This window comes from Notechis scutatus, chromosome 1 (assembly GCF_049901735.1).
Source record: "Notechis scutatus isolate UNSWTSFEM ecotype Mainland chromosome 1, rNotScu1.2, whole genome shotgun sequence".
NCBI classification, from domain to species: domain Eukaryota; kingdom Metazoa; phylum Chordata; class Lepidosauria; order Squamata; family Elapidae; genus Notechis; species Notechis scutatus.
In genome coordinates this window covers 229,714,409-229,734,797 of record NC_142009.1, presented here as the reverse complement: position 1 = coordinate 229,734,797, position 20,389 = coordinate 229,714,409, and the positions used below count along the sequence as shown (strand labels likewise).

At 40.1% G+C, this 20,389-nt stretch overlaps 1 protein-coding gene across 3 annotated transcripts; it reads left to right on the top strand.

Moving 5' to 3' along the window:
* Positions 1-574: 574 nt before the first annotated feature.
* Positions 575-19,170, top strand: PATL1 (PAT1 homolog 1, processing body mRNA decay factor). 3 transcript variants are annotated; one of them, XM_026683751.2, is made up of 19 exons: positions 575-763; positions 5,861-5,972; positions 6,264-6,478; positions 6,587-6,664; positions 8,260-8,454; positions 8,771-8,872; positions 9,755-9,844; positions 10,235-10,440; positions 10,541-10,630; positions 11,462-11,645; positions 11,947-12,070; positions 13,098-13,195; positions 13,356-13,415; positions 13,775-13,923; positions 14,627-14,786; positions 15,653-15,808; positions 16,769-16,860; positions 17,180-17,329; positions 18,066-19,170. In XM_026683751.2, exons 1-19 carry the CDS (start codon positions 749-751, stop codon positions 18,085-18,087), a joined length of 2,298 nt encoding a protein of 765 aa, XP_026539536.1. In that variant the 5' UTR covers positions 575-748; the 3' UTR covers positions 18,088-19,170. The 3 variants fall into 3 exon arrangements, with proteins under 3 accessions (XP_026539536.1, XP_026539537.1, XP_087806685.1); XM_026683752.2 differs by having other exon boundaries at positions 638-763; positions 6,590-6,664; XM_087950559.1 differs by lacking the exon at positions 575-763 and adding an exon at positions 1,428-1,553.
* The last annotated feature ends 1,219 nt before the right edge of the window (positions 19,171-20,389 follow it).

Genomic DNA, 20,389 nt, shown 5'->3' with positions numbered 1-20,389 from the left:
CTTTCTCCTCGTCCTCCAAATTCTTTGACAGGATGACAAAACTGAATCTTTCTAAAAAAAAATAAAAAAATCAGAGGAAATTAGCAAGATTTATGCCAATCTCACCCAAGTGAGAGGGGGGGAAAGGTATTTTCTTCTTTTGTTTCTATTATATTACTTAGGGCTGGGCAGCGATTCGGGTCCGATTTTGAGCACGCTTTTGAGATGCTCATATTACTTGTTGGGAATATCTGAAATCAAAAGTGTCCGTCCCCCCCGACTGTGTGCCAGTTACTGCGGAAGGAAGACGCAGGAGCCCTGAAAAAAACCACGCTGTTTTATGTTCTTCCCAACAGGTCTTACAGCGGGGTCAAATCACGTTTTATATTTTGAAAACAGCCCTAACGAAACTTCAATGCATATACAGTATGATCCGCAGCAGCTGATTCGGAGGCTTTCCATATATAGCCGGCCAACCGCGTTTCCTGTAGAGAAACCATCGCCTGACCCTTTAAGGCGGCACTCCCCCTGACGAGGAAGGGAGGGGGGGGTATTTTCTTTTTCAATAGCGGGACCGAGAGGAACGGCTGCCGCCAGTACGCATGCGCGCCGAATTCATCTACGCAAGAGGAAATCTGTGTGGTGGACTTTAGGTGATACGTCAAGACGCGGAGCACGTACCAGGGGGGCGGGGTTCCCGGGGTAGAACAGGGTCCGCGCGGAGCCTCCCGGGCAGCGGGGAGGGGGAGACCCCCGCGCCCCGCCAACCATGTTCCGCTACCAGGTGAGAAGGTGACGGCAGTGCGCGGCGGGGGCTGCTGCCGGTCTCCCGCGCAGGCGGGGCCTCCTCCGTCGGGAGGGGAGACGCGGCCAGGGACCACCCTTGCGGTGACCTTTGACCCGCCGCGAGAGCTCCCCGGCATTTGAGGAACGGAGGCTCGATCTACCAGCGGAAGGTTTCCCTTCTCTTTTTCCTTCCTCTGCCCGCCCGGGAGGGGAGCGATTTACCCGGCCTGGCCAAGCGGAGCGGATCTCGCGGGTGGCGGGATCGGGCTCTTCTTGGTCCTTTCTCTTTGCTTCGTCCAAGTTCCGGCCGGCGGTCTCATCGCTGGGCACCAAAGGTGGCAAAAGGCAGAGATAACTTGTAGGGCGGCCGATGCTTTGTGGAAGACGTCTGGCTGCTTCCCCCAACTCTCGGCAGCCGGTTTCCCGCACCAAGAAAAAAGAAAAAACCAGCTTTGCCGGAGCTGCTTTGGCTGCCCAGGGCCTTTTGAGAATTGCCCCGCTTCCCTGTATTTCCTGTTCCCGAGGGGCTGATAACTTTGAAAACACGTGGAGCTGAATTAAGAAACCCCGGCGCGAATTACAGCGTAGATTTATATTCCTTTTCTCCGTCAAAAATACTGTTGAAAGGGAAACATAGCTCGATGTAATTAATCTAGCTTAATTAATATGTCGTGACATAGTGCTTCAGGATTGGAAGGCAAGGGAGCAGAAGGAAGTTTGGTTTTGCGGGAAAAAACCCAAAACGAGATTGGAAAATGTGTGGAGATTAGTAACTCTCATAAGTGAAGGTGTGCAACTGGCTGGTGGCTTGGAAAATTCAATCATCAAAATGATAAATGTTGCTTAAGGATGATGTTTTACAGGGGTGTGGAAGTAATCATTTGTCTGCAGGGATGAGTATGAAAATGGAACTTTTTAGAAGAAATGGACATCAGTTGATAATTCCATTATTGTTTTGATCTCTGTTTATATTTGGATGCTGCCTATGGAGGACAGGATTGATGCATTTTGAGACAATAGAATGTGTTCCTCTTTTTCTGAGCACTTAATTTAATGATGTTTATAAGATTCAGATCTGCAGAAAAATATTTTAAATGCAGTAAGCTTTTCCGATCTCACTAGTCAGCATCACCAATACTAGCTGAAAAGACTACGAGTTGCAATCCAAACATTAAGACATAGGCATAATGGATTAACTTGAAGTGACAACTTGGATGCTAGAATTTTGCTTAGTGGTTCAAGCATGACTGTTGAGGATGCAAATGTGTTATATGGAACTCTTTTCTCTGGGCAATTTAATGAGCTAAGCTCCATGTAACACAAGCTCCATTTTATTTCAATTTTAGTCTTCCCCATAACCAACTCTATGCCTGGGATCATATACTAACTCATGTTTGAAGATCTGATGAACAGAAGGCTGTTTAGCACAATGTAGTAAACCAGAGGTCCCCAACGCCTGGTCTGTGGACTGGCAACAGTCCGCGGCATGCCAGAAACCAATCCACGCAAACAAGCGAAGCCCCATCTGTAGCAGGCAGGCAGCCCCCAGAACCACACCCTGTCCACGGAAAAACCTCTTTCCACTGAACCAGTCCCTGGTGCCCAAAAGGTTGGGGGCCACTGTACTAAACTAAAAGATGGAAAAGTTAACATTTGTGAGAGACAGCAGTCAAATTTACCATTTTCATTATTTCCTATAAATTTGGAGAGGATGGCTTTCCCCTATGGCTATGTGTGTGTGCCTATAAAAGGTTTACCCTATGCTTTACAGATTTCCAAACTTTCTCATTTATTCACTCTTAAAGTCTCTAATTTTTTTCACCTCTAGACCAAAAAACTATCCAAAAATCCAGCTTTGGAAATGTATGTTGCAAAAATTCAAAGTGTCCTGTGGCAACTCAAAGTGCCATGCCACATAGTTTTGGAATCATGGCTACAGTTATTGTGTGCTTACTATTTTAAAATTATGAGAAGTGAGTAGTTTTTGGCAATGTAGTATGGATGTGCCTATATGTGACTCTGGCTTCAGGCTGTTCACTGTAAATGTATGGCTGGGTTCATATAACTCACTAAATCATAGTAAATCACATTATACTTAGTCTGTATTTCTAGAATTACTAAAGTGGCTCAAGCCACATAATACTTTTGGGTGGTTCAGATACAATTTTCCCATATCAGTCTAAGAACATGAACTCATGATCCCTTAACTTATAATTATGCTTAAATTTCCATTAAGCATTTTGTACTTGTAACAATGACTGTAAAAACAAGGAGATGAGCGTTTGTAATCACACTCTTGTTTTTACACTCTCACTCTTTTATATATATCTCTGTGTAGTTGAAGAAATATGATAGTTACTATAAAGAGTAGTTGAAGGCACTCTAGGCTGGTGGCATTAATAAAATTGATCCATTTCCCTTTAAATAAGAAAATGAAAGTTGCATTCTTTTCCCCACTCCATCATTTCTTCCCTCTCCTCCCTAGCTTCTCTGCAATAGAATATTACTGTTTATATACATATGATAAATAAAGCAGTAGGGTACATTTAAGTCATCACTTGAGACTTTCAAGAAGAGATTGGACTGCCATTTGTCAGAAATGGTGTAAGGTCTCCTGCTTGGGGTGGGGGTTGGACTAGATGACCTACAAGGTCCCTTCCAACTCTGATTATCTGTTATCTGTTAAGTCAAAAGATCTAGACATGTTTTGATAGATAATGTAAGGAAAGCTTCAGAATAAATAATCAAATATTGCCAGTGTGGTAAATAACTATTTTTCTTTGAAGAAAGACAACTTTGTAAATTGTGGATTATCTTTATTCTGCCTTTAAAGCAAAGTCTTTATATAAATGCTGTTATAGTACTACACACACATGCATAAACACTTAATTTCATTATTGTGCTCTATCCTGCAATCAAAGGCTGAGTCTGGTATCCAGGAGAAAAGCAAAAAAACTGCTTGTTGTATATTAACATATGTATGCAAGCTATATTTAACTCCTTCAAAATATATAATAGTTTAGGATTTAATAGGACAATTGAGTTGAGAACAAAGTACATATGAGGTAATTGCTTCCTTCATGATTTGTTTCTTGTCATAATTTAAATTTCTGTACTCACTATGGATAAATTATTCATAATCATTTTCTGTTGGGGGGAAGATTGTTATGATTTGAAACTGAAATATATATTTAATCTAAATATATCTTGAATTGGGTCATGATTGCAATCATTCACTACATGAAACATGTGCCTTGCTAAAAAGGAAGCATAATATTAAATTTACAAATTTATATACAATAATTCTGCTGGGGAGAACAAAGTATTTTAGAACAGGTGGTATCCAACCATCAAGTTAGTTATTGAGAATTAGCTTAATTGATTCATTGTGCTGAAATATAGTTTATTTAATAATGGCTTGAAGAAGCCATAGTTGACAAGGTTTGCACATTGCGCTAAATTATATATTAAGAATAGTAAACCACAATTGTTTTGGTCATATACAGTGTTAATGCAAATCCAAACTAGTAAAATATGTGAATCCAGTTTGTTACTCAGCATGATATATGAATTTAATGTTCAATATGGCATGGTAGTTAAGATACTGACCTTGGGCTAGAGAAACCCATATTCAGGTTCCCGTTCAGCGATGGAAAGTCACAGCATGAGTTTGGGCCAAACATTGTTCTTCGGCCCAATTTATCCTACAGGTTGTGTCAGAAATTGGAGGAAGGAATGCTATGTATGGCATCATGAGTTTCTGAAAAAAAGGAGCAGGAGATTTAACATCAGAAGGAAGAGGCTTGTGTTGTAATACAGTATCTGGGTTCCTGCATCATGCAAAGCTATGATATGGTTTCTTTGATTTTAGCTTTGTTGGATCAACTCAAAACTGTCCTTTTTGAATTATGGTTAACAATGTTTTGTGTAAATCCAACTAATTATGCCTTAGCATAACATGTGAATTAGTCAGTTTTCCATTACTAACATTATCCAGAAACTGGGGACCTGTGGCTCTCCCAAGTGTTGTTGACTGATAGCTCCCAATATATCTGAACATTGACTTTGCTGGGCAGGGCTGCTGGGTGATGTAGTTCAGCTACTCTGTCATATACTCTTCTGAATTCTGATATAAAACTAAATTATTTTCCAAGTAGGAAAAGTGATGAAGTTTCTCTGCACGGTGTTTGCCATTATTGTACTAGAAGATGTGCTCCATGCATATATACGCATGCAGAAACTCATATATACACATGCTAACTTCATAGTACTCACCAATATTTTATTTCTGTATGCATATTAGGAATTGATGATGCAATATTACAGCATAGGAAGGAGTGAAATATACTTGGTAAAGTTGCAGTTCTGTAGATAAAATGAAATTAAAAGGTATAAAACAGTGATAGGGCCCATATATCATGCAATGCCTCTATGCAGGGATGTCAAAACTCGTCTCATCACAGCGGCGTCATGTGACGTATTGGGACTTTTCCCCCCTTCGCTAAACTGGATGTAGGCGCGGCCAGCGCGTGATGCATCCAGCCCGTGGGCCGCAAGTTTGACAGCCCTGCCTTAATGTATCTTGCTTTGACCTAATATGGTATGTGAATCTGTATCTTGGCAAAATATTTTACCTAAGGAACCCCAAATCATTCACCTCTTGTGGAATGCCATTTCTTCCTAATTAGCAACATAAGGCAGCCTTCCCCAATAACAGACCCTACAATCTCAAGCCTGTAAGGCTTGCTATGCTGGCTGGGGATGATGAAGCTATAGCTCAACACATGGAAAGTACCAGATTGGAAAAGGCTGCCAGGAAGTAGTTATGAGTTGTGAAGGTAAAGGCAGTATGGATTTAGATATGTTTTTCACTAGGTTCATTCTTAGTTATTCTTGTCTTGATTATAAATTATCTGATGATAGCTGCATATTCTTTGGAAGTGCAGAGATAAGCTCTCAACTTGTGAAATTATAGATATTGGGGTTTTTGTTTTGTTTAGGTGGGAAAACAGATTTCTAGACTTTCTTCTAGAATAATATTTTTGGATTACTGTAGAAGTGGGTTAAAGTCACTGAAGTTTTCTTTTATTTTAAGTCCCTTGAGGACTGCCCTTTAGATGAAGATGAAGAAGCCTTTCATAATTTGGCTGAGGAAGATGAGGATATCGATCAATTCAATGATGACACATTTGGAGCTGGTGCAATTGGTGAGCTCACATAGCTAATATATCCTGACTTTCTATTTATATGACTGAGGTTCTCTAATACCTTCTGCCTATACATGTAATATAATTAAGGTAAACAGTCATATGTCTTCTCCATGAAAAACTTTTAAATTGGTTTTATGTTCACTGCTGAATGTAGAGGTTCTGGGGAAGTCCCTTTCTATTCCAAGGAGATGATCTTCTGCCTGGGAGATAAAGGCATAATTTGAGGAGTTAGGGACTACTACGTGGGAGAAATGTGAGGGAAATGCTGTTCGTGTCATTCCTTTGTAGACGATGACTGGCAGGAAGCGCACGAAAGATTGGCTGAGCTGGAAGAAAAGCCTGCATCCTCAACAGAGCAAGTGGACCGCAGAGTTACCGATGAGATGGACCTGTTGGGTGATCATGAGGAAAACCTGGCAGAGAGGCTTAGCAAAATGGTGATTGATAATGAATTGGAAGATCCAGCCATTATGCAGGCTGTGCAGACTCGGCCTCTGGTACAGGTATGTAGTGAGTGATGGAAATGATGGGGGGGAATGGGATCTAATGTTTACTGGGTCACATAGAACCAGTAAAGTCATTTCCCTAATTTTTTATTCTCTTCTTTCCAGCAGCCAGGTGGCCTCAATTCAAGCATCTGGGATGGACCCTCAGTTTTGAGGCGCATTAGAGGACCACTCCTCACTCAGGTTCAGTGCTCTTTTTATTGTGTTCCTGAACCATCAAGGAAATTAGTTTTTACTGTCAGGCATCCTCCTTTCCCTATTATTGCCATTACGTAACGTTCAAGGAGCTATGTAGTAACCATGTAGCTGATAAAGGATTTGTTTTTAACCAAAAAGTTTGCTACCATAACTGGGGATGGCCAAAGGTTAGAAAGAAATCTGTGTTATTGCAGTTTTGCAAAAGGAACAAAGTGCCCTAAAGATCATAACAACACACCATACCTTATCTCTTTGTTTCATCTACTGATAGTCCAGGTGGCGCAGCTAGAGACTTTGGAGTGTAGCTCTTGCTCAATATTTTGGCACCTTCAATGTCTGTGCTTAATTAGACTTGAATTAAAGCATTTTAACAGATTATCTAAAATTTTCTGCCAAACATAAATTACAGATAGTTGTCAACATACGACTGGTCACTTAGTGACCATTAGAAAGTACAACAGGCCTTGAAAAAAGAACTTATGACCTGGATTTGAAGTTCTCAAGGGACCATATTTGGGCACTTGGCAGCCAGCCCCATTTACAACCATTTGTAGCATCCCACAGTCACGTGACCACAATTTATGATTTCCTGTTTTTCACTCGACCATTGTAGCATCCCCATGGTCACACAATCAAAATCCAGCTGCTTGGCAATTGGCATATATTTATGACGCTTGCAATGCCCCAGGGTCATCTGATCACCTTTTGTGACCCTCGGACAAGCAAAGTCAATGGGGAAGCCGGATTTACTTAACAACCATGTTACTAACTTTAACAGTTGCAGTGATTCACACTTGTGACAAGAAAGGGCAGAAATTGGGGCAGAACTCACTTATCAGCTGTCTTGCTTAGCAACAGAAATGTTGGGCTCAATTGTAGTAAGTCGAGGACTACTTATGCTAGGCTCATTGAGCAACCACTACAAAAAAGGTAATAAAATCAGTTGTGGTCTCGTGATGTGGCCGCTTAACAATCGTCACTACTTACAACCGAAATAGTAGGCTTAAGTCAAGGACGACTTGCAAAAAAAAAAAAAAAAAGTGGAATTTTTAAAATTTAGATTACACAAAATTAGTTATCAGAAATTTAATGACCCTTTAAATGAGAATTAAATCAATTTCATGCTGGATAGTTTATACCATCCTTTCCCAACTTGGTCCCCATTCAATTAGCTGACAGAGAATAATGGGAGTGAGATCTAATGTATCGAGAAGGAAGAAGGTAAAAGATAGAACAACTACTTGTCAGTACATGCTAGCCTTTCTGCTCCTGCTTACCTATTTGTTCTTCTAAATTAGAGGGGGAGTCTATCATTTATTCTCATTCTCCCTCCCTCCTCTCCCTCTCTCTAAAGAACTATTGGCACAGATGAAAAGGGATCCCATGTTTCTTACTATCTAGTATCTAAAGCTGCATGTACTATGTTTACTTAACAAGAATCTCTCTCCCCCACTGCTAGTTCTTGCTTGCCACCAAAAATACTTCTGTTTACTGTTTGACAGTCACTACCTGCTACTTGAGAAAGATATTGATTAAGCAATATTTAAAGGGAATGCCAGATGTGATTCTCTCCTCTTCAGGAAGTGCCCTCCGTATCTGTGCTGGAATATGCCCTGCCACAGAGGCCTTCACCGTCCCGAGAAGAGGAGCAAGATGTCTCAGAGCGAGCACTACCCAGGCGGTCATGCTCCCCAGTTATTGGCAGTCCTCCTGTTAGGGCTGTTCCTATTGGGACGCCTCCTAAACAGCCCACCATGCCCAACTTCAACCAACAGGTATTGTTTGCCCCTTCTACAATAAAGTGTGTGGATCTAGGGCAGAGGATGCTTAAAGGAACAGAATAAAGTAGAATGCAATGTGATGAGCGATAGCATTCCCTGAATGCTAGCTCTCCTTCAGTAGAGAAAGTATTTCTTTTTGGCCAGCTGTCAAATTGACATGGTGTCAATGTCAGCCTGAACCTTCCAGTCCTATTTCCATAGCTTGGTATCTGGGAATTAAAGTTGGAACTGGCAGAAGCAATTGGTGATTGAGTCTTAAACAACTTGCCATGGATTCTTACTTTACTTTCTTCTCCTTTCTGTTCAACAGATCTTATGTCCGAAGCCTGTCCACATCAGAGTCCCAATTCAGCAGCGTTATCCAAGTCCCTTCAGTGAGAGGATGTCTCCAAACCAGCTCTGCAGTGTAACGGTAGTCTTGCCTCATTCGTTCTGTATGTTGAGTTGGCCTTTTATAATGAGTCTTACTTCCCCTTTTCGCCTGGATCACTTGATCCTTCCAATGTTCCCGAAGGTGATTTGTCATAAATGTAATTTTAAATTATATTATCGCCTGCCCTGTTTTGAAATAATAATTTCTGATCTTGAGCAAATTTCATTCTCTATGGACAGCAGAGAACATGTCAATGAAAGGAAATTCCCAGAGCAATATTCCTACATTTCTAACTTCCATAACATGCTACCTTCAAGAAGAGTGGGACTTTGGGGAATAGTAATCCTAATACTTCCGAAAACTATTAGTTTTGACTTTAGCTTTTCATTTTGCAAATAAAGAATATGGAAAAATATTCATATCCTTTTGTTTTTATAACAATTTATAAAGACTTTCTGATCTCTCACAATGAAACTGTTGGCTTCAAAATTAGCTCCATGCTAGTGGCTATAAACCATACTTAACCCTTCAGGGGTTTGTGATCTAGAGATCTTATTGACCATTCAATAAAGTATGACACTCTGTTGTTAGAAAATATTGCCTTTTATATTGAATTGCTTGGCCTCTCTGTCACTTTCCTTTTTCTTTATCCTGTCTGTATGACAGAAATAGTTGCTGTACTAGATATTTAAAAAGTTTGAATTACATTTTCATTGTGGTACTGTCCAAATTATTTTGGTATTTTAACATAATTATTCTGGATGCTTTATGTACAAATGAATAAGTGGTATTTCTGTTTCTCTAGTGTGTATTTCTGTTCAAGCATTTCTAGTTTTTGTATTTTCCTTTCTCCTTCTGAATGTCTCTAGAAGCAAACTAAATTTTACCTTAAGAATTCAAGTATTCCATTTCTTTTACCAGAACAACTCCCTCTTAGGCCATCCGTTCCCTCATAATGTTACACCTGTTCTCAGCCACCTCCAGAGAGCACAGCTACTAGGAGGAGCACAGGTAAGCAATAGCCTACCACTCCTTCTCATTTCCATTGTTATTGGGTGCATTTTCTATATGAGGAACGGAACCTGAAATCCCAAAGATGCATGAAACCCTGAATTTGCTAATTGTATGTTTATATTAAATCAGATTCATTGTGTATCTTGGCCCTGTCCTTTTTTTTGCCCTTTGTTTCTCTTCCTTTCTTACATTCAGCTTTCTTCCTGAAAAGAGCTATGTGCCCTTCATCCCATCTTCACTTCTGCTATACAAGTTCTTCCTCTTTGTATTTGCTGCTTGTGACTCTGTCACTTCCTGATTCGTGCATTTAGGAACAGTGGAACTATAAACAAGTCTGTATGGGTGGTTGAAGATCTGATGCTTCTGTTTTCCCTCTCCATTCTGTAGGCAGGGAGAATGTCTCCCAGCCAGTTTGCACGGGTCTCTGGTCTTGTTGGCAGCCCTCTTGCATCCATGAATCCAAAACTGCTCCAGGGCCGAGTAGGACAGATGATGCCTCCAGCTGGTGGCTTTCGTGCCTTTTTTGGGACACCAGCTACGCCATCATCACAACATCACTCCCCATGTCCTGGAGCTCACTTGCAGAATCTACGGTAACCTACTTCTTCCACCGTCCTTTTAACATACTGCTGGACTGAGTTGTGCTTGTGAACACTCCATGGCCCTTTCTGAAGAGGATATTTTATTTTCCAGGCCACGGCCACAGATGTTCAGGCCAGATACAACTCACCTTCATCCACAACATCGACGACTCTTACACCAGAGACAGCAGCAGAACAGGAAGTGAGTATCTAATACGCTTCTTTGCTTTCATGAAGATAAAGGAGAGCCTAATTGCTTTCACAGTGCAAAGGGTGAGGTTAGAGCTCAATTTTTTTGTGAGTCCCAACCAACTTGTGCAGTTACAATCTGTAACATGATTGTGCTTATAAACATGTAAATCAAGAATTCCGGGAATGGGCTAGATAAAAACCCTATCATTAGAGCTAGAGATGGCAAAATCAACTATAGAAAAGTGAATAATCTCTTTAAAAGCTCTATGAAAAATTTCAAAAATACATCGCAAGGAGAGACAAAATCCAGAGCCTTAGAGTACTGTATTAGACCAATCTGTAGATTTGTTAGTTATTAACCATAATGGCTAAAATTGAATTTCCATAAGCAAAGCATCTGTTGACTAGACATGAAGAACAGACAGGGAAGTGTATTCCTCTTGTGCATTTTTATAGAGCAAGCAGTGAAGTTTTGGACTTGACAGATGATTAGCTCTTTTCAACAAGGCTTTTAAAATATCTGCACTGGATACGTGTACCATTATCTGCCATTTACACTTCTGTTTCTTCATTGCCCTATTCACTGAAAGAAGTACTCAGCCTAGGAATATTGTTTTGCCCTATCAAAACATCAGTTATTGATTGAAATTGTATCACAACAATTACTGATCTGGAGCTGTCTTCCATAACAGCTGTATGAATTTGCTTACAAGGGGCTGCTCTGCTTAAGATTGACCTGTGCTTTGTAAGTCTCAGGCTACTGTTCCAAAATTTTTTTTTCAAAGGACACAGAATACAGCTGTTAATTGTATTTTGCCAGATTATGTTGCATTTCTTTTAGTCAACACAGGAATCTAAATGGGTCAGCAGGGGACCGAGGGAGCCACCGAAATAACCATCAGGAGCAGATCAGGAAGGACCCTTATGCTAATCTTATGCTGCAACGGGAGAAAGATTGGGTATCCAAGATCCAAATGATGCAACTGCAAAGCACTGATCCCTATTTGGATGACTTCTACTACCAGGTTGGTTTTCTACTTATTTGAACAAGTGACTGTTCGTCCTGTAGTCCCTGGTTATGCTTAATGGAAGATGCAAACAATAGCATCTGAAGGGTGCTTGGATAGATAAGAAAGTGACAAAACAGATGCAGTGTGTGGGGGGAAATTGTCCTATTCTGCTTCTATTCCTCTACTCTCTGCAGATCATTTATACAAAGTTTCTGTCTTTGTTGTTTGGGTGGAACAGTGAATTCTTACTTTGTTCAAAAATATGGCAAGCTCATGATGTTCAAGCTGGCTTCTAACCAACTTTTTGATGCCTTAGAACTATTTTCAGAAACTAGAAAAATTATCTGCAGCTGAGGAAGTGCATGGCGACGGTCCTAAAAAGGAGCGTACAAAACTAATCACCCCACAAGTGGCGAAACTGGAGCATGCCTATAAGCCAGGTAAGTTTCTGTTATGTATAGGAAGAGGCTGGTCTATATATGGAGTACATGGGAGGTAAAATTCATCCATTGGAAAGATGTACTTCCTACTATTTTCCTTGCTTCCTATGTTCAGGAAAAATATTCCTCCTCTCATGCACACACATGATGTTTAATTTTACTCTCATGTACAGCAGTTCTACAATTCTACTGAAATAGATTTAGCATAATACTGTTGATCTGGGGTGTCAAAATCAAGGCCTGGGGGCCAGATCAGGCCCGTGGGGTGCTTATCTGGCCCATGGGACTGCCCTGGAAGCAGCAAAGGACCAGCCCGCAGTGCCTTGGCCCGGCCCAGGCCGATCGGGTGCTGATCTACAACCTGGTGCTGTCGCAGCTGAAACAGGCACGCGTGGCCCTCCCAAGCTCTGTTTTCATTGGCAGAGTGCTGCAGGAGGCCATTGCACCTGAAAACAGCACCCCTCCTGAGCTCCAATTTTGCTGGCAGAGTGCTACAAAACAAACTTGCTTGCCCTCCACTGCCTAGGACAATGAACAAATTGCGTCGTCGTCCAGGGATCCTTCGCAAGGCCTGAGGGGGACAGCGAGGCTCCTCTGGAGGACAAGGATTTGGTGCTCTCCCTAGTCCCATCTTCCTCCGCTGGGGACAATAGATCCCCCCCAACCCCACTTGGGCCACCACAGGTGCCACCGACATGAGTGACATCAAGCTGCCCATGCCCACTCCAGTTACACCCACCTGGCTGAGGTCAAACACAACCCTGATGCAGCCCTCAATGAAATCAAGTTTGACACCCCTGCTGTAGTGGCAGTAAAGGAAAGCAAGGAATAGAAGCATTTTGTAGGGGTAGATAGATGTGAGCTCTTAATGAAGTCAAAATAGAGTCACCTTGTCCATGCTTGGCTTCGTTATCTAACCTGCAGAAAGACTAGAACATCCAAAGAGTATGTAAAGATCACAAAGTTTTCAGACAAACAGTTTTGACTCATCAGACTCATCTGCATTGTTTTTCTTCTGTTCTTGCAGTGCAGTTTGAGGGCTCACTAGGGAAGCTGACCGTATCCAGCGTGAACAACCCCCGCAAAATGATAGATGCTATTGTGACTTTAAGAGGAGAGGAAGATGTAAGTTCCTCTTGTGACAATTACTTTGTCTTTGAGTTGGTGTTTTGTCTTACTATTTCATGTTTTTCCTTTGAAATACGAAGGAAATTTTTGAATTTTTTTCTCTGGTTGTGGGAGAGAAATTTTCTGAATAACACAGTAATTTCTGTCTCTTCCTTAGGAAACTAAGGAGAAGCAGGTTCGAGATAAAAGGCGCCAGACTCTCTTCACTATTGAAAAAGTGAGTTTGGCATTAATTCCTCATCCAGCTTCAGATTAAAAATAATTACTGATAATCCTGCTGGTAGCAGCAGATTAATTGAAATCAGTTCCATAGTGCAGAACAGCTGACTTGAATTAAGATATTATGGCTTAACCATAATTATTCATTTATTGAATTAATTTGTTCTTATAGTGCAGTTTTTAAATACGTGAAATGATCTTAAACCAAGCCAGATGCTCGCCTGTTTAAGTCAGAAATCTGTCCTTACCTATTGTCAATAAAGCAAGGACTTGATTTATCAGTTCAAAACCATTTTCAAATTTTGGAAGTGTTGGAATGTTAGATGACATGGCTAAAACCTGTATGTTGATACTTAGACATATAGCCTCCTCTTGGATGTAGAAGACTATGAAAGACGCTACCTTTTGAGCTTGGAGGGAGACAGGTTGGCCTTGATGGAGGAGAGAAAGCAGAAAATCTGTGACATGTATGACAATCTGAGGGGAAAGGTACCCAATCAAGAAAGGTAAGAAACTACCTGGTAGAATATCAACAGTTCAATAAAGAAAATGTTGTTTTGAATTCCTTTCTAATGCTTAGTAGAGATTCCTTGTATCAGAAAGTACAAAAATATGTAATAATTTTGGAGTTTGTTTTCCCCTTTCCACCATGCCTTACTACTATTATTTTGGGACCCATGCTTAATGCTGCTGTCACAACAGTTGCAACAGCTTCTCACAGTTTGTCCCTCACTTCTCAAAAGAGAGCTGAATGTACCTTTCAAATCACTTAATTGCTAAATCAGCTTAAGATGATCCATTAAGTAAAAGCAAAATAAAAATAAAAGCGACATATCAACATTAATATGGCCAGTACAACTCCCAGTGAAAGTTTATTTATTTGAATTTATTAGCTACCCAGCTCCAATGGACTCAGGGCAATGTACAAAACTAGAAAGAACATAGAAACAGATTAAAAACATCAAATCAGACACAGCCCAGACTAAAATCTTTTCCATATCCCTCGGTTGTATGTTTCAGAATGATTTTGCATAGATCCATACATTTATGATTTAAAAACATAAATTTCATGGCATAAATTTCATGCTCGTGGTAAAACTTTAAATTTAAAAGTTATTCCAAAATCAAGAAATCTGCTTTACTTGGAAAATATAAAGACCATTTACATGTTTGGTTTCTAACTGAAAGTTATATATCCTCTTCCATCAGACTTAGTGATGACCCTTTTGTGCAGATTATGTGTATACGTAAAGGAAAACATCTAGTTGCACGGATCCTACCTTTCTTGTCCAGTGAACAAGCAGCTGAGATACTAATGGCAACAGCCAGGAATTTGCCCTTTCTAATCAAGAAAGATGCTCAAGATGAGGTAAATGTAACCTGAAGAAAAATTATCATAGCTGTTGTTGTTATGACACCCACCTCACATAAAGCAGCTGTGGGTGGCTAGCATAATAAAAACATCAAAACAAAAATAACACACCAAAACTAATGAGAAAAAAGTCCATAGAAGATAAACGAGTCAAACAACAAATTCACACAACTCATGGGCTCATCACTTCCTGACCCCTATATCTGAGAAAAGCCAGGTTTTGTGGAAGGCCAGCAGGATTGAGACTAGTTTTCAGAGGAATGGCGTCATTGAAAGTTCTGTCCAAGACATTTAAAGGACACCATTGTGGTTATACATAACCCTGAATTTTATCAGTCCGAAATTCCTTTGTAAACTTTCACATATTTTCTTGAGAAATGAAAAGAAACATTCTGTATTTTAGATTTGTTGTTATTGAGATGTTTCACTGTTATAATACATATATGGAAATAAAGGATGGACTTATATTTGAATGAAGATACCTAGAATATTTATATTAAAATATGGTATTAAAACTTTTTGAGTATTTGAGCTCATTTAATCCAGAAGGACTCTAGTGCAAAAGTGGCATGAAAGTGGCAAGATTCATTATTGACATCGGTTTGAATGAAAATTTAATAACCTTGCTATAATTTAATTCCATATGTAATATAGTTTAGTTCTCCTTCCCCCATTTCTTTTCCAGTAACTTCTTCAACTGAAACATTATTTACTGTTATTTAGCAAATAAAAATGTGCTACAATTTCTACTAGATTGAAAAATTTAGAAATCGGTGTGGTACTCTAAATTTGTTCCAGGCCATCTCTTTGTGAGGTGTGGGTCATGTCTAACTAACATGTGTTTTTAACATAACCTTCTTTAGGCGCTTCCCTGCCTCTTGAGGCCCTTTTCCCTTGTGCTTTATCATCTTCCATTGGGAACTGTCACCACCATCCTACAACAGCTAATGAACCTACCTCACAGTGGAACAGTGACCACAGCTGCCAACCTCCATCTCACAGCAGTTCTCCAGAACAAGGTTTCTAATTCTTACTTTGCTTCACCCTGTTCCTTACCATATCTGTCTGGTTCCAGTTTAGGGTGCTACTTCATTTCAGGATGTATAGGTAATACTCAACATATGACTGTAATGGAGCCTGCCTATTACAGTCATATGTTATAACTGTCATGTGGCCAGTCCAACTTTATGATTGTTTTTGCGCTAGTCGTTAAGGGAATCCATGGTCATTAAGCAAATACCACATCATTAATTGTTCACTATAGACATGCTATTGCCGAAAATCAGAAGTGCCAATGTAATCGTAAAATCATGTGACCCTGGGATGCTGCAAACGACCATCAATGCAGCCGTGTTGCTGAGGGCCTGAAGTTTAGTCATGTGACTGTGAAGAGGGCCCAGCCATTGGAACTTTGAATCCATGTTGTAAGTCCCCTTTTGGGGGGGCAGTCACAATTTCAGATGGTCATCATAAGTCAAAGACTACATGTATTAGAAGCTAATACGGTCCTTTCATTTCTGCTGCGCATGAAATGTGGAATAATGCTAATTTCAGAGTTTTCCCTCTCCCAGAAATTACTCTGAGGAATGAAGGGAAGACAATCTATGACACTTAAGTCTGTAATATAGCCTGGGTATAGCCGTTAAGATAGGAATGCTTTTGTACCATTTGTTCAATGAAGCTCTTGACATGGTATCGCTTCCCCCCCCTACATTATGAGTTAATTCTACTTGAGATGCCTGGCTATGTTGAGTGCTTTTTATCACTCTAGCTTTCTTTTAACTATAATTGAGAATTGCTTTGGTTAGGCAATCTTTCAGGGCCACAAAATGATCATGGTTGACCACAAACACCCATTTTCCCAGGCAGTAAGCTAGGATGCCTTCTTTTTTTGGACTTGGGAGAGTGTCAATATGTGGCTTGCTTTGCAGTATGCAGATTTAATTTTTTGTTTTGTTTTGTTTTTCCTCATTCTTTAGTTTGGCCTCTCTCTGCTATACTTGGTCTTAAGTCGAGGAGAGGAGTTGCAGAGCTCAGATTCTGTCACAGAACTCACACAAGATAATCAGTGGTGAGTCTTAAAATGGTATATGTTGGATACATTTAGACCTGTGTTTCCCAACCTAAGCAACTTTAACATATGTAAATGTTAACTCCAAGAATTCCCCAGCTAGCATTCCCATCCAATTCTGGGAGTTAGAGCACACATTTTAAAATTGTTGAGGTTGAGGAACAGTGATTTAGACTTTAAAAAGATGTTCAGAATATAAAGCCAACTTACTTAATGGAACATTTTTCATGGCAATTCCATAGTCCACAGTTTAATTTCTGTATCGAACACTGAATAAAAGTCACTGTTTTCACAACCATTGTTACTTTGTTCTTGACAGGATGGAAGTGATGATCATGGCAATTAGGGAGTTTCTTCGAATCCCTCAGGCGGTCTTGGCTAAGCCAGTATCTACTCCCTCTAATCTTTTATCTCTCTTCTCTCGCTATGTTGATCAACAAAAGCTGAATGTGCTAGAGACAAAACTGCAGTAAGTATGTCCTATTAACGTTATATTAAGGGAAGAAATAAAGAATAGTAGTGGAGAAGGGACTGGAGAAGGTGGTATTGATCACTCTTAGTGCAACCTACCTCATAGGATTGTTGTAGAGAAAATGGCGGGAGATATCCCACTTTGAATTCTTGAGGGAAAGATGGGGTATTAAAGGAGCAAATAAAGTAGTGTGTGCAAGAAGGAGAGACATTTTAGATGTTATGGGTGTTTATACAGTCCTCTTCTAAAACTCCCACAGTATTTCTGTAGCACAAGCTTAAAAAAGAAAACAGGTGGGCGGGAAAGAGAAATATGGGTATTCCAAATCAAATAATTGTAATGTCATTAAATGTCAAAGACATTATATGAGCAGAACATTGAATCAGGTTGAAATGTTTTTGCAAAATATTTTTAGCCTAATTGAAATGAGGCATAGAAGGGTGTAATGGAAATTTCTGGCATTCATCGTGCTTTATTCATGCCTATCATCTCCTTTAGACTAAGCTTATGCATGGAAACATGTAATCTTATTCACATTATTTAGAAATAATTATCTTTATTTCAAAGATGGGTTCTACTGTACCGTTACATCAAATAAACATGCCTTTTAATTTGTTTAATCAGATTGTCAGTTTTTGCTTGGAAGTTGTATACTGAAATAATGAATTGTTACCTTTCTGGTTAGTATTGCTATAGCCCGTCTCACAGTTTTTATTCCCTTCTGTTATTTCAGGTTGATCCAAGGAATACGGTAGAAGGGCTCAAGAGTGTTGTCATGCTGGTGTCCATCATTGCTGTCACTCCAGCATTTTTTAGTGGGCAAAGAGGAGGCAGTGCCTTCTTCAAATAAATCCTTATGGGGTTATGTCTCTGGCCCAGCACAGAAGATTGCTCTCTTGCCCTGAGCTTGGTTGGGGTGGTGCTTTCCCTTCTGCATGCCCTTGTTGCATTGAATTGTACCCAAGCTCTGCCATCCTTTTCCTTAGCACTTTTGCAATGGTTTCTCCTCCCTACACAGACCCCTCTGCCCACTACACTACTGATGGACTATTAGAGAAAAGAGACCCTTCCTGTATCACTGCTAAGAACACAGAGCCAAGGGGTAGTGGTGTCGTTTTATTGTGGAAATGGAGAGGCCTGATGTTTCTGTGCCTCTAATAACGTTGGAGTGTGTTTTTAGATGATGGGAATTCCTCTTGATTGACCCACTGAGTCTATTTTCTGCTCTTCCTGTGGTAGATGCCGCATTGTAGTGCTGCCCATTCCCTACAAAGTAGTCATCTTTCTGAACCTTGTGATGAAGCAACATCATCTTTGCACACGTGTCTAGTCTTCCCAAGACTCATTTTCTACCTAAGCTTGTCTCTGACCTGCACCTTGCTTCAAGCTGGCCAAGATCTCCCTGTAGACTAACCAAGAAGGTACCAGGAACGAATTCCTCTAGAGCAGATTAATATTACTGAATTTTGGTATCATACATTGCTAAGTCCTGCTGGGTTGTCTTTTATTTTTTTGGAATGTGGTGAGGTTTTTTTTTAATTTTTACTCTGTTTTTAAAAACAATTTGCACATATAGGCATCCTCTAAGCAGTGAACTCCTGTTACTAACTGGCTGCTTTTCCACAGTATTCTCTTCCCCTATTTGCCTCTTGAAACCACATTCTACTGGACATTTCACCCCTTCCTTGAGCCCTCACCCCCGCTGTTACTCCTTCAGTATACACGATCAAGTGGTCCATTATTATTGTGCTTTTACTTTTTGGTTTGGTTATGATTAATGAAAATTTCTAAATTTACATTTTTATAGGGTATTGTAAATAAAAAAAATCTATACTTGTGGTGAGTGTATCGGTGTGGTTTATCTGTATATCTGGTTCATCTCTTGTTACACAAACTCCAGGGTGTTTGGGGAGACAAGATTAAGTACATGTCCGTGATGCTAGGAAAAAATAACACAAGATTAACATGTGCATTAAGGATTCCTAACATACACCAGAAAATATTACATTGATCTAATGAGAAAAATACACTAGATAATATGAAGGGTCATCAACACAGTAGACATGGGTTTGAGCACAGTCCGGCAGACAAGGGGGCCTGGTGTGCTGTGGTGCATGGAGGTCGCGAGAGGTTGAACATGAGCGACCAAACAACAAATATAAAATTATTTGTCTTGGTGTTCTTGGTGTTTGCATTATAAATGCCAGTATTGACCAGACTACTACTTGGGTTAGTTCTCACACATTCAGATGGTCCATATCTCATTTCTTGTCTTGCTAACTTTCCATATCTCCATTAGTTTGTGAAAACAAACAAACTGCTATCTAAGCACAGACATTCCTCCTATATTCTAGATTTTCTTATTTGAAAGTAACACATGGAATATTCCTGACAGCCTGGATCGGGACCGTGCACTATGCTAAGTGGTCTTAAGAGAAAAGCTGCCAATTGTGCATTTGTGTTGGGAATAGGATGCTGCCGGTATTGAAAGCGGCAGCAATGAACACTTGGATTATTGTGCCAAAAGGAGCGGGCACATTGGTAGCCCATAGCTTTCTTAGCTAATCTAGATGATAGAAAGGAGAGTCAGAAAAAATACCACTAGGTTATCCATTCATTCCATCCTGTACTTGTTCAGTGCAGGAATCCCATTTCAAGCAACCTCAATAGAAGGAAGGTTGTCAAACATCTGTCTGAATTTATCCAGAGAAGGAGAGTAGTATTTCGGTGACTGAAATCACTGTCTTTAAATTTCTTTCCAATACGCAATGAGAATGTACCTGAAGACTTAATTACCTTATAGTGCCAGGTCTACTGTTTTTAAGAATCTGTTGGAAACAAGTTTAAACAAGAAAATCCCTTTTGGAAAGCCTGTTTGCAACAGAGAACTACTTTTTGAGATGAATGGTGGGTACCCATACAGGATAAAATTTGGGGTGAATATGGCTCCAAAAATGGGTATCTTTCCATTCTTGCAAGGGTTGACCCATATACGACTGGCATACCATCATCCCAAGCCTGCTTCTTTAATGGTTCTAAATATAGAGAGGCCTGCAA

Coding starts and splice junctions, on each gene's coding strand:
- PATL1 (XM_026683751.2), top strand. Junction 10,631..11,461: donor AGACAGCAGCAGAACAGGAA/GTGAGTATCTAA, acceptor CATTTCTTTTAG/TCAACACAGGAATCTAAATG. Junction 13,416..13,774: donor CTCTCTTCACTATTGAAAAA/GTGAGTTTGGCA, acceptor GTTGATACTTAG/ACATATAGCCTCCTCTTGGA.